This window comes from Sylvia atricapilla, chromosome 3, assembly GCF_009819655.1.
Source record: "Sylvia atricapilla isolate bSylAtr1 chromosome 3, bSylAtr1.pri, whole genome shotgun sequence".
Taxonomy (NCBI): domain Eukaryota; kingdom Metazoa; phylum Chordata; class Aves; order Passeriformes; family Sylviidae; genus Sylvia; species Sylvia atricapilla.
In genome coordinates, this window is record NC_089142.1 from 3,495,083 (window position 1) to 3,520,574 (window position 25,492).

The 25,492-nt window shown below is 42.7% G+C and overlaps 1 protein-coding gene across 1 annotated transcript in view; it reads left to right on the forward strand.

Moving 5' to 3' along the window:
* Positions 1-25,492, forward strand: part of PKHD1 (PKHD1 ciliary IPT domain containing fibrocystin/polyductin) — a 171,822-nt gene that overhangs the window by 20,080 nt on the left and 126,250 nt on the right. The window contains exons 21-34 of the mRNA XM_066316758.1: positions 46-176; positions 996-1,180; positions 1,726-1,864; positions 3,957-4,111; positions 4,644-4,828; positions 5,803-5,925; positions 7,478-7,583; positions 9,583-9,861; positions 13,083-13,213; positions 13,729-13,864; positions 17,609-17,804; positions 19,255-19,322; positions 21,285-22,898; positions 23,067-23,210. Of these exons, the coding sequence (XP_066172855.1) occupies positions 46-176; positions 996-1,180; positions 1,726-1,864; positions 3,957-4,111; positions 4,644-4,828; positions 5,803-5,925; positions 7,478-7,583; positions 9,583-9,861; positions 13,083-13,213; positions 13,729-13,864; positions 17,609-17,804; positions 19,255-19,322; positions 21,285-22,898; positions 23,067-23,210 (3,592 nt within the window). The remainder of the gene's footprint in view (positions 1-45; positions 177-995; positions 1,181-1,725; positions 1,865-3,956; positions 4,112-4,643; positions 4,829-5,802; positions 5,926-7,477; positions 7,584-9,582; positions 9,862-13,082; positions 13,214-13,728; positions 13,865-17,608; positions 17,805-19,254; positions 19,323-21,284; positions 22,899-23,066; positions 23,211-25,492) is intronic.

Consider the following 25,492-nt stretch of genomic DNA (forward strand, 5'->3'; position numbering starts at 1 on the left):
TTACCTGTGTTTTGATTTGTGAAAATCTTTCCCCCATTTTTGCAGGTGTGTTTTGCACATAAAGGCCATATGAGCAATATCCTTCATCTCTCAGTGTCCTACACCAATGTCTCTTCGTGTCCAGTGAGGAGAAACCTCACCTGCCAATGGCACTTCAATGAAACCGACTCGAAAAGGTATCCAGACAATTACAATTATCAGAGATTACATTTTCCATAGTAAGAAGGTGCAGCAGGAAAATGGAGGGAAGTTCTTATTTACATAGGAATAATCTGTCAGTTGGAGTAATCTGACAAAAGCTCTGTCCCTACAGAGGCATTGCTGGAATGTGTTTCCGTCCTTTTTGGAGGATGCACTGAGTAAATTTCCATGTTTCTTGCTACTTGCCCTATAACACCTCAGTGACACACAGGCATACTTGAAGATTTTGAGAGCAGAAATTCCCAAGTTTCTTTCCCAGTCGATTTTCTGCAGTAAGAGAGAGAATTGCTTGACTATTTTACTCCACCCTTTGAAAGCTTTGAAAATTGGTGTAGCCTTTGATTACTTTTTTTTTTTTTTTAATTTTTTTTTTTATTATTCACTTAAAATTCCATGAGTAGAAAACATTTGGTAGCAGACATAAAGCTCAGGGCAGGCAGACTCAAAAAAAATCAGGAGTGTCTGAAGAACTTGAAGAGAGCTGAGGGGTTGAATTCTGGATGGACCCCCACTGAGGTCAGTGATGCTGCTGTGGTATTGTGCCAAAAATAAAGCAGGTATAGTCACTGCCATATCCCACTCTAGTGATTCAGAGGGGAAAACATAAACAGAGATTTAAGTCCTCATTTCTCTCTCTGGGGAACCCAAAAAGGACATGGTGAGTGATCACAAACCACTGAGCATGTGGCTTGTGCTAAATACCAGTAGTTACAAAACCAGTACATGATATTCTCTGGAATCTTCACAATCACCTCAGATTTGTTTTTTTTTGTCCCAACCTTGGTGTCTTCCAGCTGGACATTTACCTGCACCAACCTTTGGAGGAGGTGTGTGAATCTCTCTGTGCTTCTCCAGGACCTCCCAGCGAATTCCCCAGTATTTGTGCATCAGATAGACTTGCAGAGCCCAGTGCTACAAAAAGAAACACCTGGATCATTTTATCTTGATGAGCTCATCATTGCTGACAGAGCTGTGATTGGTAAAAGCATTTCTTTTGGGTTTTCTTCCCCCAGGATATTGTTATATCTATAGCAATAAAGCCAAATGAAACTTTTTCAAAGGGAAATTTCACAACAGGTACAAAAAATACTGTTTTTTTCTTGAACTTATGCCTATTTTTTTCGTGACAGCAGTCGGGAAGGAATTGACAAAATATCAATATTCTTGGTTTATTTGAAAATGTGTTTCTTCAAATGTAAGACTGTGATGAAATCACCATCCCTGGAAAGGTTCACAAATGTGTAGGTGTGGCACCTGGGGACAGGGGTTAGTGGTGGCCTGGGCAGTGCTGCAGGATAATTGGACTCTGTGTGCTTTAGAGGCCTTTTCAAACCTTAATAATTCTATGAAATATAACTTAAACAAAACAAACCCAAACCAACAACAACAACAACAAACCAACAACAACAACAACAAAACCCAAAAAACCTAAGCAGGTGTTTCCAGCTATGAAATGACAATACCTTGGGCATGGTCACCTTTGCTCTCCTTGCTCTAATAAATGTTTGTGTTTTTTTCTTTCAGTTTCTCAGAGAGACCCCAAACCCCCCCAGCCTGGGGGAAGGATAATTGAAGCAGTGTCTGTGGTGGGGTCTCCTCCCACCTACAATGTGTCCTGGAGTGTGTCTGGCTGTGGTGCCAGTCTGCCCCTTCTCTCTCCAAGGTGGGGACAGTGGGTAGCTCATCTCAGTACCCTCTAACACCTCTTACACTTCCCCCAGTGTATCTGGAGCTGGTTGTCACCTGGGCCCAGCTGCTGAAAACAAGAGGTGCTGAGGAAGATTGAGATAACTTGGGGTGTCAGATATCCGTGTGTCCCCAAGGTGGGATGGGGGATTGGAAGGAAATCTAAGCCCTTCTGGAGCAGTGGATGAAGATCATCCAGAGGTTTCTCCAAAACATCGTTAATGACACCAGTTCCACACATTAGGCACTGAAGTCCACCTTGGGTGTCCTTGTTTGCTGAGATGAGGTTTTTGTTCCTCCCAACAACAGCAGAGGAATCAGAGCTGTGGGCTATAACTAGATCAGAGACTGTAACATTAAAGGTTTGTACTGGCAGAAAATAAGTCCTGTAAAAGTTGGATTGTATCCAGCTGAGCCAAATGTAGTATCTTAACATAAACCACCAAGGGTAAGGGCAGGAATGTTGCCATTCCCCAAACAAGGGGATGTTTGTGGTGGTTGAGATGTGTAACCAGAGGTGTAACTAATAGGAAGAGGGAAAATTTTTACTCCTGGGTGGAGCCTGAAGACTGACATTGGAATGCTGCAATTAGCATTGATGGCTGTATTTTTCCAATAAATTTAGAAAAAAACGGGGAAAAAATGCCATGAATATCACCATGGAGCTGAGGAAAATGCCTAGGAGAGGAAGATTTAAGAAGCTGCACCTGTTTAGCTAATTAAAAAAAAATAAAATAAAAATTAAAATAATAAAGAAAATTAGGAGGCGGTTTGATCATAATACCTCCCACCAGGATTAAAAAAGGTGCTTGGCACAAGTGGGCTTTTCCATCTCACAGAGGAAGGTATCAGAGAAAAGCAGGAATCAGCACAAGCTTTAAAAATGGGTGGGCTGAGCACTGTCTTTGGACGTCTTCAAAATAAACCTATCTCTTCTCTGAACACAGGCTATGATTTAATCCCATCTAACTCCTACTCCTGTCAGAACAGGAATAGTGGCTAAAATCTTCTACCAGCCGTACAAAGGGCTTAGTGATCCTTTTCAGTTTTGTTTTGTGGAAATTTGCTCTGCAGAAGCCACTTGTTATCCAGACACTTAACACACGATGGCATCGTTGTACCACAAAGAGGCTCCTTTTCCTTTGAAACACGAGAATTTTCGTGGCGAAGGAGAAAAGGCGTTTTAACTTTTAGAAATTGGACTTGGGGTAATCTTGAATTGCTCCAATAGAGACGTGGGGGCATGGTTTAACAATGGACATGGTAATGCTAGGTTAATGGTTGGGCTCGGTCTTAGGGGTCTTTTCCAGCCTAAATTGTTGTACAATATGAATTCTCCCTGTGATTCAGGGGACTTGAGATTTTAATAGGCTCGAGAAGATTACAGTGTGAAGCAGGAAATTTTTTTTGGTTTCCTGTTGCAGATGCTGTCCAGGCTGCACTGAGCTGGTTCTTTAGAAACCCAAGTACTGGGGTAGCACTCCCTGGTGCTTGATGGTGGATAAATTATTTCTTCTATCATAAATTTAAAAAGATCATTTTCCATGATTTTCTGCAGTGTGTGTTGCCTGCATAATTCACAGAATGACTAGGTTGGAAGGGACCTTCAAGATCATCAAGTCCAACCCATGTCCTAACACCTCAACTAAACCATGGCACTGAGTGCCACATCCAATTTTTTTGTAAACACATCCAGGGATGGTGACTTCACCACCTTCACAGGTCATTTCAGTCCTTTATCACTCTTTCTGTATAAAACTTTTTCCTAACACCCAACTTGTATTTCCCTTGGTGCAGCTTGAGACCGTGTCCTCTCATTCTGTCAGTTGCTGCCTGGAAAAAGAGATCAACCCCCACCTGACTACAGCCACCTTTCAGGAGGTTGTAGAGAGTGATCAGAAGTTGGAAGTTGCGACTATCGAGTTTTGTTCGAGCTCTGGTCATCTTCTCCTTAAATCCTTGAGGAATGTTGTTCCCATAGGTGTCCTTCAGCTGTTGGGTGACATGGGACTCAGGAGTGTGGGTCTCCACTGCTGGTGACTTTCTGTGACCCTCTCTCTGTCCCACAGAGGTGCAGTGTTTGGGGAGGACTCTAAGGAGTATGGACACCTGTCTGTTTCCACGGAGGATGTGAGAGTCAGCCTCAGCATCCAGAGGCTGCAGAAGTCATCCCCACCTCTTGGAGGAACCTTCCAGATCCGCTTGGCCAACACAGTGATACCAGGTAAGGGAAGATGCAGGTCAGGACCTGGATTTCCTGAGCAGGAAGCCAAGGGAAGAATTTATGGCCAGAGAAGTTTTGGCTGCCCCATTCCTGGATGTGCTCAAGGCCAGGTGGGTTGTTATTACACAGTGTGGATGATTTCAGATTAAACATAGGGAAAAAAAAAATTATGATGAGGTTGGGGAAACAGTGACAGAGATTGCCCAGAGACGTGGTGGATTGCCCATCCCTGGAAATATTTGAGGTCATGTTGGATGGGGCTTTCAGCAACCTAGTCTGGAGTTCATTGATGGGATTAGATGGCCTTTCAAGGTCCTTTTCAGCCCAAATTCTTCTATTCTATTGTATTCTATTCTATACTTCTGTGATTCTTTGGTGTTTAGGGTCCAATAAATTTCACTCTTTTGGCAGCTGCAGAGGTTTGAACCATGGCAGCTTTGCACTAATAATGAAACCCCTTCCTTTCCTAGGAGCAGGCAGATGTGCTCTCCTGGAAATGGAGATATCCACTGCTCTCTAATGTCTTTTGCAGATGTTTCAGTGCACATCTCTGCCCATCAGCTCCGCAGGCTTTTGCAGGACAATGTGGATAACTTTACAGCTCCCTTCATCAACACCAGTGACTTCACTGTGACCAGAGACTCCAGCTCGTGCTATGAAAGTGTCTGGACACTGACTTGGGAGAAAACAGCTGGGGACTTGCCCAATGTTATCAGTGTACAGTAATTTCTTTTACTGATCCCCACTTTGATCTCCATTTGATGTCTTTGGTTTTGGCTGTTTTGTTCTCACAATGGCTGTTTTTATGAAGACACCATGGAAATTTAGACAATCTTCCTATTTGGAACAGCACCTTAAGCAAATTCCAGATTAAATGATAAAAAAAAAAGGCAGTTGTAGGAGAAAAAATTATATCGAGTCTGTGATTCAAAAGCAGGAGACTTGATTGTAATTTCTGCCCAGCAAAGGGGCTGGTGTACTGAAGTGAAATCTTCATTAATTATACCTACATTAAGGTTTCAGCACAGTAACTGAAGCTCATCACAGACTTGTGGCATCATTTATTTGCCAAGAAGGTATTTTTCTAAGAATGATTTTGTCTGGCTCCATATCAGGTTCTCATAAGTCTCAGGTGAAGGTTCACTTTACAGTCTCCCATCCCAAGGTTTGTCACGTTAGTTTTGCTTCAAGCAGAAGGATCTTTTTGAGTGAGGACTCAGAATGAGAGGCTTCCTACCTCAAAAGGAAAGAAAAGAAAGTATTTCTTTTCATATTCAGTTCCTAGAAGTGTGATGTTATTTTCAACAAACTCCAGTGTTCAAGATGTTGGCCTGGAGGGTGAAAAAAGTTTGAGTTGCATCTTCAGTTCTTGCACAGGCCTTTGTTTCACCTAAAGTCACGTATTTGAGAAGATCTTTTCATGCCTAAATCCAAATTATATTATTGGGTATTAGAAGTTTATTTACAAACTTGACTCCTGAATTTCTTTGTAATTTCTTTGCCTGAAAGGTCGAGGTGGGAGCAGGGAGGTATTGTGAAACCTTGAGTAATAAAGATTTAGAGGTGGAGATATGATTCATGGAAGAAGGGTGAGGAGTTTCCAGGAGTTATCTGCTTGTAAAGATTCTGTTTTAATTTAAAATCACAGGACAGAAAAAGATGAGAAACTTAAATTACTTGATCTTTGCCAGGTCTCTGCTGAAAACCTCACTGGCCTGAAGCCAACTGTTTCTACTCGTGTGGTTTATGATGGAGGTGTGTTTATTGGACCAATATTTGGGGACATGCTTGCCACCCTCCATAACCAAACACAGGTGAGTTGATGTGCTCTCACACTTTTCACTGATTCAGCAGGGTTGTGTAGCCCCAGGAGTCTCACAGGTATTTCAGTACCTTGTTCTGCCAATAAATCCTTTCAGGAATCTGATGTTATGTGCCATTAATTTCTCATATTCTGCTGCCTGGTTTGTGGAGCAGGACTTTCCCCCAAGAGCGGTTGCAGGTAGGGAGAACAGTGATCATGGGTGGTGGAAGAAAATATCTTTTTCTTTTTTTGGAAGCAGTGACCAAGAGTTGAAAATCTCTGAACTCTCACCCTTGGTGGGTCCTGTGGTGCTGGACACCAAACTGGGAATTACATAATTCACCTGCAACACTCGGTTACACTGACAGGCAAAATAAATGTGCTGGTGGCTGGGATACTCATCTGTGAGTTAGGCAAGTCCTGAACCTCTCTGGATCTAGATTCCCCAAGAGGGAAGAGAGAGACAGGAGAGCTTCAGGCTGAAGGAGGAATCATCCCAGTCTGCTGGACGGACAAATGTGTTTCCAGCTCTGCTCTCACATGTTGCAGAATTTTGGCTATTGCTGGCTTTGTTTCCAGCAGACTCACAGGCACTGTGGCCATAACAGGGTGATGCTGGATGTGCTCCAAGCCCAGCTGTGCAACATCTGGGGCCAGGCCATCTTTCCTTTTTCATAAGCCTGGTTCCCACCCATGAGAATTGCTCTTCCAGTGACTCAGCCACCTTGGACATCTTTTCCATCTGTGCTGCACAAACCCCCAACAGGCCCAAGGAAACAAGACCACCAGCAACAAACAGATTTTCTGGTAGTTTTTGAAGCTTTATTCTGGCAGTGTAAAAGTGCCTCTCTAATTATTCCGTCTCTGTCCAAGCTACTCTGCACTCCTTACGTTTCTTTGGGACAAATGCTTTGCTTTTTGCAGGCATTGGTGTACTCTCCTGGCACACCATTAACACCTGGAGAGAGATAAAGAGGGGCTTTTTTTGTGTGCTATCTTTTGCCAGTTGCCTCTTCAAAGATATCAAGATCTCAGGAGGGATATTTCTTTATGTCTCTTTTAGATAATCAAGGTTACAGCCCAGGTTTTTTTCCTTCAGTGTGAACAATAAGGGGCAAAAATAAAATTGGGGGATGCATGTTGAGAAGACATATTGTGGGTTTCATTTTAATTAGTCTTCCAGGGAGCTTTAAACACAATAAATTTATTCCCAAGGCAAAGTGGAAAGAACTGGGGGAAGGCAAGAACAGTCTTCAATGGGTGACTAAGAGAACAGGAGTTTGAGGGGCAGTGAGTCCCAGGATGGTGGCAGATATACCGGAGATGCAGCATCCAAAGCTGTCCTCTGCTGTGCCTTGGATGAGCTGAATAATTTGCTATTAAGTTTGCAATAAAATTTGCAGTGGGACTTCAGCAGGGTGAAGAGCTCTCTATGCCCTGTTCTAGCACCGAGTCCTTTCAGCAGCTCCAGGTGGCTACCAGCCTCTATCAGTTAGTTGTTGCTCTGCAAAACACCTCTGTTGCCTTACCAGCTTTAACGTAACCCTCTGATCTGTCTCCAGGTGGTGGTGACGGTGAATGATGTCCTTGCAAACTGTTCTGGCTCCTGTTCTTTCCAGTTCAGCCAGGAACTGACACCCATAGTCACAGATGTGGAGTATTCATCAGGTAACGGGGCTGGGTGTCTGAACACAGTGGCAGAAACTCTGTGAAAAAAGATCTGTCAGCTGCTGGTGTTTTCATGTATATGTGCATCCTTTTGTAAATTTTTGATTTTGTGGAAACTGCACTTTTATGTGTCACTTCTGATCAGCTCCAGTTCCAGATGTGCTGAGTGTACAAGTTTGTCCTGAGAAGGGCAGTGGAGCTGGAGAGGGTCTGGAGCACAGGTCTGAGCAAGAGCAACTGGGGAGGCTCAGCCTGGAGAAAAGGAGGATCAGGGTGAACTTCTCACTCTCCACAACTCCCTGATAGAAAGGTGCAACCAGATGGGGCTTGGTCTCTTCTTCCAGGGACGAAGAAATAGGATGATAGGAAACGGCCTTAGCGGGCATCAGGAAAAGTTTAGAATAATTATTAGAAAAAATTTCCTCATTGAATGGGTTGTCAGGCTCTGGAACAGGCTGCTCAGGGCAGTGATGGAGTCTCCATCCCTGGAAGGGTTCAGAAGGCTTGTGGCTGTGGCATTTGGAGACATGGTTTAGTGGTGAACACAGAGGTAATCTCAGAGGTCTTTTCCAATCTTAACTACTCTGTGATTCTATGGTAGAGGCTTAAAGGAGAGAGAAAAATTGGCAGGTTTGATGCCTAAAGCAGAAAACAGCTCTTGGCTCAAGTTATTTTTAATAAAAATCTAAGGAAAAATGTAACAGCTGGACAGGGACAGGCAGGAATTGCTGTTATGTGGAACAATGAGATATCACCAGGGGTGTAGTTTTTAGGATGTCCTGTAGAAGCTGGTAAAAACGTTTTAACTATTGGCTGAAATTAAATTCTGGGCATTTGTTGGGATTTTAAGAGAGATGTTTAAAGCATGAGTTATTGCCTCAGTCTCATGAAGGGTGAGAATGTCTTAGTTAGAGGTCAGTTGTCCATGGTCAGTGGTCACAAGACCACAGATTACAAGGGGTTTTAAAGGTTTATTAGCCAATAAACTGCTCCCACACATATTGTTTTCATTTTCACACCAACAGCTAATTAAATTGTATCACACATCCTGCCGCAATGTGGACTTTTTTATCCAATCATATAGTGGCACAAAATCCTACAGAACTACACCTTAAAACTTCTTTTACATTTATAACTACTTCTATATCTTATACTTTAAAATCTTAAAACTCTCCACTATCTGGCTTAATATGTCTCTATCTATATTACAAATGCACATTCTTGCTTATGGTCTCTAAATGTGGAAGCCTTTTCCAAAGCCTCAAGTTATTAGCATTGAAACACATAATCACAGAATGATTATATGCAGGTGCTTTTATTGAAGAGCTCTGGGAATCAGGGGTACAGGATACAAACCCAAATCTGACTCCAACATGAATTCAAAATGGACATGTTTATACCCTTTCATTATATAACTACATAGTAATTATTAAACCCATATTGTTCTATTGTATGAATTTTGTAGTTTTCATCAGGCCCCCCAAATATCCTTTCTCATGATTCTTGTTTAAGATAATAATCATATTCCATCACCAAACAATTATTACACTTAATCATATCACTGATCATATGATGATTATGCAAGTGCAGTTTCTTCTGTACATGATCTACTAAAGACAAAATGTAACTTTTGTTTCCAGGGCCTGTGTAGTTTTGGTTCCTTTCCCAGGCCCAATCTTTTTTCTACCTCTCGTGAATCTACTGTATACAGTTCCCATGATTTTAGAAACATTTAAACCCTATATATTAATAAGTCAAATATATATTTAACATATAATTAATATAATTATATAATATATTGAAATATATTTAATATATTTATTAATTACAATTATACTAGAGTTAGTATATATTTAATAAGTCAAACCTTGTATTCATTTCCATCCTCGGGTCTGCATGCCCAGGGTTTTGCGAATTTTCTGTGCCTTGATTCCCCACAGGCATTGCTAGGCTAAAATTCACCATCCACCTTGATGATAACATTATTCTGTTCCTCCAGGTGAAGACCCCCAGGCCACGGTGGTTCTGAGGGGGGCTGGCTTTGGCGAGGAGCAGGCGGCCCTGCGGGTGGAGGTGAGCGCCAGGAGCTGCCATGTCACAGCTCTGAACCGAACCCGGGTGGTTTGCCAGGTGCCGAGGCTGCCGGCGGGGACCCACCCTGTGACACTGCTGGTGACACCCCACGGCTTCGCTCTCAGGGCCACCACAGGACGAGGGGTCTTCCTGACAGTCCAGCCAGAGCTGGGAGCTGTGGAGCCTCCTTCGACTTCGGAGATTGGTAGGTGTGAACCCGCCTGCTTCTTCCTCATTGCTGCTTTTTATCTTCTTTTTCTGCCAGAGTCAAGATTAAATGGTCAGACTTCTGTGTTTGGACTCAGATGTTTATTAATTCTTATCTAATTCTTATCTATTCTTATCATAAGCTGTGAGTTGTACAGCGCTTTTAGCTAACAAACTAAAAAATGGCTCCCGTCTTCTTTCTCTACAAGGCCTTTTAAGAATGAATTGTCCAATTGAGACACCTAAATTATTTTTACTTTTAGCCCAATAACCAACCACCCATGGTCCTTAATGCGGACTTTTCTATCCAATTACAAAATACCACCTAAATCCATGAAGAAGAAGGTGGAAATAAAAGGACTAACCTATGCTCTAAAACCTCCATCTTGTTTTATATATATATATTACTATACCCTAAAACCTTAAACTTCAAGTTTTCCACCATGTGATATTACACACTTCTGTTCAAACTATACACCTATAATCTCAGTGCTATCATTCAATTTTGAAGCTTCTTCCAAGGCCTCAGGTCTAATCCAGTGTTTTCTTGGGAGTCAGTGCCTGTCAGCACAGAAAGTCTAAAACTCTCAGTGCCCAAGGTTCCCATACCTTGTCATGGCATGTTTTGGCTCTTCTGTACTTTCACTACCAAGATTTTCACCTGGTGAGGAAATTTTATGGCTGGACACACTGTGTGTGTGCCCCAAAGCACAGTCAAAAATGACCTAAAGACTGACAGACTCTTTGGCTCTTTGTGCAGGCAAATAATTTCCTGAGCAGTTTTGTTTGGGAATTATATTTTCAAGTGCACATATATTCATTTCAGCAAATCATTAGTGTTTCACACTCATCCTCCCATATTAATTTGACACATAGCTTTGTAGTATTTGAATTGATCTGGCCTAATTAGGGAAAATTTCTTCTCTGGAATGGTTGCAAATCACTGGAACAGTTTGCCCAAGGCATTGGTGGAGTCACCATCCCTAGAGGGATTTGAAACCTGTGTAGGGACATGGGTTAGTGGTGGGCCTGGCAGAGCTGGGTTACTTGTTGGACTTACTCATCTTTTTAAACTAAATGATCCTATGATTCTGTAACTGTGAAATGGGAACTCTGGTTAATCCAAACCCCATTGAAGCAAATTCATGTTCTGAGGAATAAAATGGAAAACTCACCTGTGTTTAGGTACAAAGCTAAGAAACTTAGAGAAGCTAAAGCTAAACTGAATCTCCTTCCATTCCCATTATGCCTCTTCTCCTTGAAATAGAGGAGGAAATAAAGAATGATAAATTCCATACCTGAGGACAAGAGCTGGATTTTTGTTGTTGTTGTTGTTGTTGTTGTTGTTGTTGTTGCATGGGAAGAAAGCTATTCCAATTCTTTTACTACCATTTTTTCTTCCCTAATATGAGGGTCATAGCACACTAAGTTTAAGAATCACTTTTAATTCATAGAAAACCCAAATACCTCCAAACAACTTTAAAAAAAAAAATCCAGCAATGGCAAATTTTAGTGCTTGGGCCTTGCTTCTCCTTTCCTTTGCTGGAAGATCCACTCCTCCCAATTACAGTGATCTGTCACTCATTAAAAAGAAAGCAAGTATAATGCTATCTTACATTACATGTGCCTGGAACACTTATAATTGGAAAGAATTACAGCTTCCATCTGTGTTTTTAATTTCTCCCATTTCAAATACCTCTCTTCAATCTCATTGTAAAGTGCACACAGGCAGTATTTCACTGCATATAGATATAATGTAGATATCAAAACTTAACAGCATCAGTCTTTACACAACCCTCGTGGATTCTGAACTCTAAATCTGAAGCTCCTTATCTGACAGCTCTTTCATTACCATGTGGCTTCAGTTTTCACTTCTTGCTCTTTCTGACTCTGCACATTTAATGTTACAAGAGAGGAAGGCAATGAAGCACCTTGTACTTTGCTGCTTCAGCTCCCTCTTGTCAAAATATCCCTGGTCTCAGTGGTGCCATGCTGGGAGATCCTCATGACCTAGCTCTAGAAGCATGGAATGCCTTTCTAAAGATACTCCCATGTTCCAGTGAATAGCAGTAACTTGCTGTTAATCTGATTGCTCTTGTTGGCCTGGATTTGCTGCCAGCCACAGGAAATCAAGACTAAAATTCTGTAATTCTCTGGTGGTTTAAAGAATTAACAGGAATAGTTAATTTTAGGAAAGTGTATAAGAGAATTTGTTGTTAATATATAATTACTTTAACATAAAGGATTGCTTACATCACACGTGAAAAGAGGAATAAAAGCTCAGTCGGTCTTCAGTATAGCTGTGCTAATAAATACAAATAAACACTGCATTAATTAGTGCCTGTCTGAGCAGTCTCTTCAGCCATAACCCTAAAACCCTACAGTGCCAAGAACTAGAGAAAAAGCTTTAAGTTTCAAGCAAGATTTCCTTTTTTAAAAAAGTTCATCTGAATCACTTCAAAGCACAAACTCCAGCTTAGAATTGCTGTTAATGCCCACTCCTGTTCTCTTCCCTGCTTCTCTTGGAAATATCCCCAAGTCTTCTAATTGCTTGGAAAAGCAAAGGGGCACCTTGGCTCTTTGGAACTGGCTGCTGAGGAGGGATCAAGCACAAGTCAGGCTTGTGTTGGGGGTGATCCCTTGTGGGACTGGGGAGGCTCAGTCTGGCACGGGGGAGAGCTGAGCTTGCCCAGCGCCCCACGGAACGAATCCCTCTGTGACTTCCCTCACAACTCCAGGTCTTGAGCTCTGCCAAGTCCCCTTTCTATCCCAGGTTTCCTAGACACATGCTAAAGGCTTTTCTGACAGCAGGGAGCTTGGCAGCTGTTTGAACTGTGAGAGCACCTGCTGCGTTAAGCTCATTTTCCATTCTTAGTGCTTCTTCCTTCCTTCCTTATTTTGTTCTCGGGCTGGGGATCTGTCGAAGGGGGAGATCACAGGCCAGGGCTTGCTGGTTTAAATAAGTATGCCATTAAAAAATAAACCGAGAAACAAACCAAATCATCCTGTATTGTGGAGGAGAATTCAAATAATTCAAATAAATAAGGCAAGAAGGATCTGTGGTGCAAGAGAGGAACCCAGGCACAGCAAGGTGGAACAGATCACCATCAGGTCAGCTAAGAGACACTACTGCATTTTGTAGTCATCTATAAACACAGAATTCTTTGTATAACAAAATATCCTACATATTGAATATAATGGAATAATTGTTTGTTTTAGGAGGAATCAGAGCGACTCTCAGGGGAACCAATCTGGAAGGGGTAAATGCAGTGTTGTTTGGATCCCAGCCTTGCCCAATTTTGGAGGAGGGCAGAAATTCAACAAGAATTCAATGTCAAGTTCCTTCTCGGGTAAGAAGCCACAATTTGGGTAGCAGTCAGAAGCCAATGTGCCCTCCTATGTGTTCCTGGCCTGACCTACACTAGAGGAAGGGCAAAAAAACTGCCCCTCAGCCAAGTCATGGTGGTGGGGCAGTTTACTGTGGACTCCACAGATTAGACCAGCTTAATTAAAAATAGATTAATAGGAGATTTATGAAAACCAGTGAAAAAAGCAAGCTCCTTAATTTAGTAAGAATATTGCAAATTAAAAATGGCATAGTTAGTCTGGGATTTTATTTACTAGTTTAACGTACTTGCATGGATATAGCAAATCCAAATCTGCATAGTCTGGGATTGTTTTAAGGTTTCTAAATCTACATAGATGCTCTTTAAAGTCAACATAACTGTAAGCATTTTAGTAAAGTCTGCTGTATGTGAAAGTTTCATCAGTGCCATGAGCCTGATTTATGTATGGGAGATATAGGAAATAATTTTTTTAATTGATTCTTTCTTAGCTCTGATATTTTTCTTCTCTCTCTTCCTAGGGGACAGAGGATGCTGCTGTCCACGTGACACTGATTTCTGGGTACCAGTCAACAACAGTAACCCACTTGTTCCAATATGATGCTTCCTTAAACCCTGTGCTTGTGTCCCTGAGCAGGAACAGAAGTGGCATAGCAGGTGAAAATGCAGATGTGTATTGGGCATCTTCTAGGGAAGAGTTGCTAGTGCTGATGGTGTGGGGCAGAGGGAACCTTGTCTGTGAAGTTTGATCTGGCACTTTTAATTTGTTTTCGTTTTAGTTCCCATATTTCCTGCTAGCCCTGGTCAGTCCTGTTTGTTTTTTTATTGGTTTTTCACTAGCATACATGAAGTAATGAGTTGCTTGCCCTAGGCTGGTATAGATGATGTCCACAGGATGTCAGGTTCAGAATAGTCCTGCTTTTGTGTCAGGTTTCTCTAACTCTGCTCTGAAATTATTCCATCCATTCATACAGTGGTGGCAACTGATGGAATGGCATGAAGCTGTATCAGGAAAAGTTTAGGCTGGGTATGAGGAAATGGTTTTTCACTCAGTGAGTGGTTGGGCACTAAACAAGCTCCCCAGAGAATGGTCACAGCCCAAAGGCAGCCAGAGCTCAACTAAAGTTTGTACAACTCTCTCAGGTATGGGGTGGGATTCTCAGGGCTGTCCTGTGCAGGGTCAGGAGCTGAACTTTGATGATCCTTGTGGGCCCCTTCCAACTCAGAATATTCCATGATTCTGTATTTCTTGATAAGAGATTCATCCATGGCAGGAGAAATGAGCTCTGGAGGGTGTCCTTCCCCAGGCTCCCCAGGGGCTGGCCACAAAGAGCATTATTGACCATAAAGAGCATTTTGGGTTACTGAGAGCAGGGCATAGGCAGCATTTCTTTCACCTAGTTCCAGTTTCCAAGCCAAGCTGTTCTTTCCTTTATGATCTTGTGATGTGTTACTTTACAATATGACCACAGACCTCACAGAATTCATGGGGCCAAAATCCTAATTAGATCTCATGGAGTGTTTGGCATTCCTGTCTTTTGAAAGCTTCTATTTTTTTGCTTGGTTTTGTTTTTTTCCCCCCACATTTCCCTCGTTTTTCCTCTCAGGATTTGGCTGTGTGTTGGGAATAGAAAACATGAATTGTAAGTGATGTCTACTAATAAATAAGCCTTTTAGAAAAGATTAGCACATTTCTTCATGGCAAACCAACACCAGTTACTTGGTATTTGAGGCAGTGAGGAAGGAGGATGGGAGTAAGACAGAAATATTCCTGTTTTCTTGCCTATCCCACTCTCGTTCCTCCAAGAATATAATAATCTGACTTTTTTGTCTATTTTTGCAACCTCTCCAGTGAACACCTTAAAGCCAGCCACAGCTCCCAGGCTCAGTTGGACTTGGTGGGGAAATACAGAGTTAGGTGTTTCCCAGTGCCAAAATTCCTTGTGCACTCCCAGCATTTCTATTCATTTTTCCCCAAACGCCCTTGTCGCTTTCTATTACTCCAGAATGCATAAATAAGAGAAAACGTCCTTTATCATCTGAATATAATTCAGATACCACAGCACCAAGGGGAGCTTTTTGTAGCCACGGGCAGCTCAGGTGCAAGGAATTCCTTAATGTTACAGTGTCTCCTGAGCTGTGGTGGGGCTGAGTTCAATCTCCTATTCAGAACCTCCACTGCTTCGTCTTTTAATATAATTTTCCTTCTATATAATAAAAAGAATAAATAAATTACACTGATGCCTTCCAGGCATCTGGGATTAAGCTGACAATTGACCAAGAGTCCAAAGAGTTCATGTTATTAACATATTCAACTTCTCAGGCTTTCAAACTTTATTGGAGTCTTTGTGAATGCAGAATTGAAAAGTGCCAGCTCCAAGACCTACTTAGAGGAGCAGGTGGTATAGGGATGCTTTGTACAGGCTCTCCTGCTCCTTAGGAGCTTCTTCCTCCTTCCTTCTTCCTTTCAGGGCAGCCAGGAGGATGAGATTCACCTCCTAAACACATCCCTGTGCTCAATGTTTAGATGTTTTAGATGTTTGCTGGTCATTGAAGAGAAATAGATGGTTCTGTGGTGGGGTTTGCCATAGCTCTTGTGTGTCTTACAATAGGATGAAGTCTCTTTTCTTGTCACTGACCACAGATAGAGGTATCAGTGAAAATGCCTTTATTTGAACTGATGGATAAATGCCACCTTGGTTTTTTAAAGCTATTTCAGAAGAAATTGAAATTATGAAAATCCCTTGTCTCTCGGCTTCGTCCTTTCCTGTTACTGCACTGTGCACAAATAAAGAAAAGTACCCCCTATCATCTGAACCCAGTTTGACATACAGCAGCTTAAACAGGAGAGAGTCATGATTACTGACAATAAGGTGCTTTGGAGCAGAGCTGGTTGTCCCTGGAACTGAGTTAATATTTTTTGCAGCGAGTTGTGTGGGGCTGTGTTTTGTGTTCATGCTGAAAATGGTGTGGATAACACAGGGATGTTTTGATATTGCTGAGCAGGGCTTACAGAGAGTTGGGGACTTTTCTGTTCCTCACCCCACCAGTGAATGGGCTGGAGGTGGACAAGGGTTTGGGAGGTGTTGTGGTTTGAAAACAAACCAAGTGAGAGGCTCTAAGTCAGAAATAAAATTTAATGAGAAGAAAAGGAAAATAAAATAAAATTAAACAAAATAAAATAAATGCAACAATACAAAAAGAAAAACCACTGACAGCGTCAGAATACAACCTGATCAGGGTGATGGAAGCAGTCCAGACGAGGTGGTCTTCCTGAAGAAGTGATTTTGTAGACAGGTCTGGTAGCTCCGGTCCTCTGGGAATCCAGTGGGACAAGGGCTGCTTCCCAAATCCCAGCTTATATCCAGGTGAGAATGCTTGGCTCCTCCCCGTGGGCACAGAATCTCACAATGGGATGATGAGTCAGAAGAGGGCCTTGATGGCCCATTAAAGAGAGATAATTCCCGGAGGGAGTTATCAATGAGTCATTCAGAAGGCATTGCTGGGCCATTAACTGAAGATGGTGATAGAATACATCCTAAACTCCAACCCAGGACAGGAGGAGACGCAGCCAGGACAGCTGATCCCAACAGACTTGAGGGATTATCCAGACCACGTTGCTCATGTTCAGTTTATAAAGCTAAGGGAGGAAGAGGGAGACAGAGTGATGGAGTTTTGTCTTCCCAAGTCACCATTCCATGGGCTGGAGCCCTGCTGGGATGGCTGAACACCCACCTGCCCATGGGAAATGGAGAATGAAGTCCTTGTTTTCCGATGCACACAAAGCTTTTGTTTTACCCAATAAACTGTTTCTTTCTCCACCCACAATTTTTCTCCCTTTTATGCTTCCAATTCTCTCCCCCATCCCACTGCAGGAGGGGGAGTGAGCAGCTCTGTGGGGTTGAGATGCTATCTTGGGTTAAACCATGGCAAGCACATCTGACTTTAGATAACCAAGGAAATTTTTGTTTTATTGTGGAAGACTCCATAATTCTGAAAAATGGGCTCTAGATCAGGGATTAAAAAAAAAAATCCCTGAACCTGTCAACTCCAGAGATTTAAAAAAAATTTTATTTGGTTTTTATCAGGTTCAGATATTTATAGAACAGACATTTATGGTAAGGAGGACATGGATCCTATCCTGGCAGTGGCCACTGGTGATCATAATAAAGTTCATTGTTCTGATGTCTCAAGACAACCCTGAGAGCTGCTGACCTCATGCAGGAGAGATTGTGTAGGATACAGAACCACTGCAATCTTCAGTATTTTGGGTTTGGGCTGATGGGCATGGCTGGATCTGTTCTGACATGATGGGACTCTGCTCTTCCTCGGCCAATGGTCACCTGGGCTAAAATAACCATTGCCAGAAACACTGGAAAAGTTCCCTTCCTTTCTCTGCAGGAGGTGAGGACCTTCACATTGGAATATCCCAGTTTGCCACCTACCAAGGCTCAGATGTCAAGCTGCAAATTGGGGACTCGTGGCCACAGATCCAGGCACAGACAGAGTGTGGGGTGAATGTGACACTTCCAGCCCTGCCTGCAGGGTGGTACAATATTTCTGTCCTCATCAATGGCATTGCTGTCGCTTCAAACAGGTGTGTATTTTCCTTGGAAGCTTCATTCTCCATCCTATTTGGTGTTGTAGGGTTAATCTGGAAAGGAAGGTTTGAGTTTTTCACAAATTCTGTACCTAACAGTGAATTCTTCAATGTGGTATGAAATTATGAATAATTATCAAGGCATTTATTTATCTGTGGAGCCCAAGTCAGCAAACTGCTAATGCTAGTCAATTAACTTCTCTTGGATCAGTAGGCGGTAGGAGAGAAACATTTTAGGAAAAAACAGTTGATTTGATGAAAAATGCATATTCAGACAATCAAAGGTATTCGCAGATTCAGGTCAAATGCAGATAAATCCTGCTGTAGGAAAACAGCAGAAGAAAAGAAACACTTTTCATCAGAAAAACAAAAGCTAGTTTGAACAATACAAAAATGTTTTGTTTGGGGAATTTTTAAATGATGCTATTTCCATCTCCTGAGGTGACACTTCAAGTTCATGCCTAGATAAATGTAATATAAATGAATTAAAATGTGGGGGAAAGCTGACCTGAAATTGAGATATAGGAATGTATTCACAAGCAACACAGTTTTGTTCCTCAGCCATGGCAGCTGCTGGGAGTGATCCTGAAATGACTATACTGGGGAGAAATGAGGTGGTTTTATTGCTCACAAACCAACTTAAGCTGCTTGTAATGTTAATGAACCTCAGAAGGAGAAAAATTGTGGTTGGTGGGATGGCACACAGGGATTCATCCCACCTGGTGCTGGAGTCTGTTAGCAGCACCATCACTTCATCTCCAGGGACAGATTGGAAGGAGATGGGTCATCCCAGGAGAGGACTCTGATCTCTGGTGGGCTGGATTGCAGGATTGGGAAGATCTCTAGCATGTCTTTTTAGGAAAGGGTGTGTTTTTAAAAGCAGGGTAATGAAGAAAAATAGATGTAGATGGGACAGAAATGGAGCTATAACTTTATCTGCATGGGCTTCAGGAGCTCGTGTCTGGGTTTCCTCTTTAGTTGGCTCTCTGGTGGGAGGGTGTGAGGAGAGAGGGCAGCTGTGATGCCTTTTCAATGAACTTCTATTGGGCACAGCTACAGTGGGGTTTTCTTGCCAAAAAATCCTTATTATTGCTTCCTTTGACGGGTAATTCAGTTGGACTAAATTTGACACATAAGTTGCCAATTGATAAGAGAGTGTTTGTGATAGATGTAGCTCAAATGTGTCCTTGCCCAGGGACAGGGGGGTTGGAATGAGATGATCTCGAAGGTCCCTTCCAACCCAAACCATTCTGAGATTCTAAACCACAAGGGAAAATGTGGGGGGTTGGGTGGTCTTGTCATTGTGACATCAAACAAAAGGGATGTGCCAGGTGAGTGCTTGGCTTTCTTGGAATTGTAAGAAAGAAAAGCATTGCAACAGGAAGAAAAAATAAAATGAACAGCCCAAACTGCCCCAAATCCTTTCTGTGTTGGTTGTGTTTTTCAGGGTTGAGCCATTAATCCAGTACCTCTCCGAGATCTTCAGCATTGAGCCGTGTTGTGGCTCTGTTCTGGGTAAACAGCTTTGGTACATCTGCAGCCACTTATGGAGGGTAAAGGGATCAAGGGCACAGTTTTCCTGCAGGAATGGAAAGTGCATCCCATTTCACATCCATTTAAATGAGGGGGTTTTGGATCTGTGACCCTTTATTGTGCAGATATCAACCAGCAGCGGTTTGGAAATGTGGGATTGTAGTGAGCATCCCTCCATCTGGTTAGCTGGCTGAGGGCTCCCTGCGCTTTGAATTCGATTTCCCCAAGTGTTTGCTCATGTATCCTTGCATGTTCCCATTGGGAAAACAAAGAACTCCCACACCTGGCTCATCTGTGCTGTTCCTTTCAGTTATTTTGCCCCCATCCTTCAAGGTTTTCCATGTGAAAGTTAGGTGGAAAGCCGAGTACAATTGTGGTTTGAAGCAAACAATAATTGCAAGTGATCCCAAAAGGGATGTTCATTTTTGTTATGTTGAAAAAACAAAATAAAAAGAAAGCCCTTTTTCAATGTTAATTTTAATCAAAAGGGAAATATTTATTAATCTTGTTCTAAGCTTTTAGACATTGGAAATAATTTAAGTGTGTTTCTGAGCAGAACATTGCTGAATTAAAAAGAAAAGTTTTACTTTAAATCTTAAAAAGCAGATTTGGGGTGGTTGATTTATTTTGTCATTCGGCTGATGGTGGAATAGAGTTGAATCCCTGTAGTGAATTTTACATGAGCCCTTAGAAATGCTTTTATAGAAGACAGAGAAATTGTGCTAAAACCTCAGGTCCTCCACAGATTGCTCTCCCAGGCTCATACCACATTTAAAGACACAAAAATTCAGAGGCTTTGTGGTACATGATTAGTTCAATAGTTTGTGAAGTGCTCAGGCCTTGAAAGATGAGAGAGTGGATAGAGCTTGGAGAGCAAATCCTATCGGTTTTGAAGATTAAGCCATACTAGAAAAAATAATAAAAGTTTTACCCTTCTTTTCATATTTCAGGGCAAATTGAAAATTAAATAAGAACTGATTAACTTTGATTGTGGTTTTATGCATGGCTTAAGCTGAATTTAAATCTCTTTGCTGTATAAAGCACCAGTCCCTCCTCCCTTAACCTGTAATCTTTTGTTGTCTCTAACACTTGTGTGTGCACCTGGATTAAGGATTTGGGCTCAGTTAAAAAGAAACCTCATCATAAACCAACTTATTTTTTCAGCTAGATCATGGGAAAAAGAAGAGAAGGGGCTTAATGGATAAAGAGGTTGCAGCAAGGCAGGATATTGGGGGTACCAGTACTACAGACAAAAGAAACAAGGACAGAGCCTTTGGGTGGACTCTCCCCTGTGAGGGTGGTACAGCCTTGGCACAGGGGGCCCAGAGAAGCTGCCCCAGAAGTATTCAGGACCAGGTTGGATGGGGTTTGGAGCAGCCTGGGATAGTGGGAGGTATCCCTGCCTGTGGCAGGGAGTTGGAAGCAGATAGTCTTTAAGACCCCTTACAACCCAAACCATTTGGTGATTCTATGAAATCTGATACTGCCTGAGTTCGAAAATATTCACAATTGCATTCTTCTTCCCTGTGGACATCAGGAACAAATTGCCTCCCCACCCACCTGTACAGACAGTCCCATTCCATGAAGAGTTCAGCCTCTGTTTACTCTCAGGGGTTTTTCACAGCAGCTTCCTCCATTTCTGTGGTGGCTTTCTACAGTCATTTACTGCCACTAAGGTCCCTGGCTTCTTGTTACCTTAGCCTCTTGTCCACGTAGGATTATCCTGATATATGGCTCCGATTGTCTCTAGCTGTCTTGTCCAAAAATAAAAAAAAAAGCATTTTATTTCTTCTTTCCTTCAGCCTGATAATGCTTATCAGCTTTATCCTAATAGGTTTGTGGTGTAAGGGACTTTAAAGATCATGGTTTGAGATGATTCAGAGATAGTAATGAATTTCTCTTCTGCATATAATACCCTTTTTCCTTATTTTGTTTTGCTCCTAGGTGGAACACTGCTCACAATCTCCGGGGTGGGCTTTAGCCAAAATCCTGCCCTGGTTTCTGTGTTAATGGACAATCAAACCTGTACAATTACTCACCTGGAAGAAGAGACAGTTTGGTGTCTGACCCCCCCAGCTGTTAATTTGTCTAATGAAGATTCACATGACATCTCTGTCAGGGTAAATGTAGCCATCAGCAGTGGGTCACTTCAACAAGTTGTCTTTGCAAATGGCACCACCACTTTTAACTACCAAAGAGCTTTTACTCCCCTCGTTACTGCTGTTGAAACAGAAATCACAGGTGGCAGCCTGCTCTTGAGTGTTCAGGGAATAAACATCACTGGATCTACAGCTAAGCTTGGACACAGTGAATGTCAGCTTGAGATTCAACCTGACAACCAGTCTGCAATGTCTTATCAGTGCTCTTTGTCACTGAACAGCCTGGAACCTGGGACTTTCCCCATCCAGGTCATCCAGAGGCAGCTGGGATATGCTCAAGTGACATCAAAGCAGCAGTCCCTCACAATAACTCCACAGATAACCTCGATATTTCCATCACAAGGATCAATCTGTGGTGGGATGTTGCTCACCATGTCTGGTATTGCTTTGAAATCCAGGAGGAATTTGGTACAGGTCAGCCTGGAGAGTAATTACTCCTGTGAGATCCAGGAGTCTAATAATGACTCCATCAGTTGTGTTGTCCTTCCAGGGGCCCACTCTTTGCACCCTCAGTGGCTGGCCCTGGGACCTCGGGCTCTCAATGTCACAGTGGCTGTCAATGGGGTCCGCAGTGTGTGCCTTGGGGACTGTACACTTCACCTTCATGAGCACTGGACCCCTCTGGTACATCTGGTGACCTGGAGGACCAATGGGACACTCACCTACGTGACAATCAAAGGACAGAGGTTGGCGTGGCAGGGTGACAGCCCTGAGGTACATGTGGATAACAGCACTGCCTGCAAGGTGACTTTCTGGAACGAGACCATCATCAAGTGCCAGACAGCCTGCCTGGCCCCAGGGGAGCACAGCATTTCCATATCCAGCAGGAAAAGTGGCCGTGCTTGTTTCAGAGGGACATCCAGCCTTCTCACCATCCTGCCTTGGGTGTACCAGTTCTACCCACGGAATTTCAGCACCAATGGGGGTGGCCTGCTCAGCTTGGCTGGGTTGGCTCTGGAAGGAAAGAGGATGACTTCAGTCCTCATAGACCATCACCCTTGCCTCGTTCTCAGCATCACCTGTGTGCTCATCCAGTGCACGGTGCCTCCAGGGAAAGGTGTGAGGACTCTGACTCTGAAAGTAGATGGACACTCCTATTACCTTGGCACAATAAGTTACAGTGAGGAATTTACCCCAGCTTTCCTTCCACCTGTTTCCACTGGTCCCCTTTTAACTTTGACAGTATCACAGGTTATGGAGATAGACATTATCCATGTGTTTATTGGAGATTTTCCTTGCAGCAATGTCACCATCTCTCGCTCCATGTTGCAGTGCACAGCTCCTCTGCTCCCTGTGGGCGAGTACCCTGTGCTGGGCCTGGATATTCCCAGGGGATGGGCTTCCTCCAACCTGACCTTCACTTCTAATCTGACAGTGACAGCTGCACGTCACAACTGGGGTAAGTCATGGAAGGCTGCTGCAGTTCCTCCACAGGGTTTTGTGTGAGGAACTGCAGTGATGAATGCTTTTTGTCATGAAAGCAAAAATTATGAATAAAAAAAAATAAATTTGTTGACAGCTGGCTATCAGGCTCTGTCTTAAATCCCATTTTCTGTTCTTTTGCAAGGTGGTTTGAATGGAGGACATGTTTACCTGCATGGAACTGGGTTTTCCCCAGGGAAGACTTTGGTCACAGTCTGTGGCACCAGCTGTGAACTCCTGGGCAACATGACAGTGACTGAGCTGAGCTGCCTTGCCCCACGCCTACAAGGTCAGTTAAAACTCAGAAACTGTGATTTTGTTAAAAATACCCCCTAAAATCTTGACCCAAAATGAGCAGTCGTAGTGTATCTCATCCCAGGGGAACAAGGAGCAGCCCTTGAGAGAGGAGAGGAATTAACATAGCACTGATAAAGTTTAAACTTGATGATCTTGGAGTTTTTTTCCAACCCTAATGATTCCATGAATCTATGACTTCTGTTTTTGATCTCAGTCTGAGGACAGATGGTGACAGGGTGAGTTTCTGTGTCAGCGGCCATGGATGTGGGACTAGATAGAGCATGTGCCTGTGGCCACACTTGCACAACATCAACGTTTCCTCCCAGCAGTTAGGAAACTGCCCCATGTAAAACGTGTATGGACTGCAGAGTTGGGTACCCGAGCACCTCTTAGCCATCATGACCATCTTAATGAATTAAGTTCCCTTGAATGTCTTTTCTTCTGAGGAAATGCTCTCAAGTTGCATCAGGGAAGTTTCAGTTTAGATATTAGAATTTTTTTCACATAAAATGTTTTCAAGCTTTGGAAGACAGTGCCCAAGAAAGTGGTGGAATCATCATTCCTGAAAGAATTAAAAAAATCTGTGGATGTGGCACTTGAGGACATGGTTTAGTGGTGCACATAGTGTTGGTGAGATGATGGTTGGACATAATGATCCTAAAGGTCTTTTCCTACTTCAATAATTTTTTGATTCTGTGGCCACAAAAATTTTGTGTTTTGGTTACATGGTGGGATGGCCTCAGTGGGTAAAGGTGTGGAAGGAAAAGGTTGAATGACTGGAAGGATGAACAAATGACAGACCATGGCCAGTTCATACCTTTAGGAAGCTGGAGATGAGGATTTGACTTCCTTGAGAGCAGGATAGATCATCCATCATGACCAGAGCATCTTCCTTAACTGGAGAGAGACATGATGGTCTTCATGTCTCTCAAAAAGAGAAATAATCCTGCCTGAATTTTGGAGCTAACTCTTCAAAATGAGCTTTTCCTGGGACAAGATATGTTTCCTCCTATTCTTACTGAAGGCTCAGAATTAGGCTTCTCAGATGTGCAAAAGGCAGAATTTAAGACTTGTAAATCTCACCTCTGAGCCATGCACCATTCCCCAGATTCTAAACATGGACTATTCACCTTGGGGCTTGACTCCTTGGTGGCATCCCCAACCCTGGAGGTGTCCAAGCAATGGCTGGATGTGGCACTCAGTGCTCTGGTCTGGGTGACAAGAAGAGGATCAGTCAAAGCTTGGACTCTGCAGTCTTGCAGATCTTTTCTAATCTAAATGGTGCTGTGATTCAGGGATTCCAACACTTGGAAGCTTGACATTTCACTCCCTTCAGAGCTCTGAAGTTGAAGAATGTCTGGAGATCTGCAGAAATATTTGCTCTTCCAAGGCTGTCTAGACATCCAGGATCCAGGTGACCAGAGATCCATGACCTCTTATTCTTTGTGAATGTGAAAGAAAGGTGGCAAGTTAGAATGTGCATCAGGGTAAATTTACAGGGATTTTTCAAAGGTGTGTGGAATATCCATCCTCCAAAACAGAAATTGAATCAATTGTTTGCCAAGAAATCACCCCAAGATGAAATTTAACATTCTTTTGAGCAAGGGTTGGGCAAGAAGCATCCAGGTGTTCTCTTCAGCATCACTTATTCCCAAATTTTTTATTTATTCCTGTCATTTTGAATTGTTCCTTTCAAAGAATCCCAGAAAGATTTTGGTTGAAGGAGCCTTAAAGGTCCTCTAGTTCCAACCCCAGTGCCATGAGGAGTACTAAGAAAAATGGAAAGGAGAAAGAAAAAGGGCTTTAAACCCAACCACAAGCACTCAAAAAGAGACACCTAGAGGGCATAAAAAGGTCAGTTTTCTTTGTTTTAAACAGGCCCAGGCACAGTCCACAAAACTATTTGTTATTTTAGATAGAAAAAGACATGGTGCTGGAAAAAAAAAATAAAGCACAAAACCGGACACCCTGGTTATTGCAGGGAGAATAGCTTACTAAAATTTAACCACATTGATCCAAACCGTGTTCAGAACTCACTGAGTGATTGGTGGCAGAGGGAGCCTGGGGAAAACAACCTCACAGGCAAGACCACAATGCTTGTTCCTGTCACTAGATGTCAGCAAGCGAATGCTGATAGCTGGTTGTGTCTGGAGAGAAAATGCCAAGGAAGCGTTGCCTCACTTTCTCTCTCCTGCCCCGGGTTTTGCAGCCTTGCTAGTTTCACCAGTAGAGTTGCAAAATATTTGTTCAATAAATATTTACAAACAAATATAT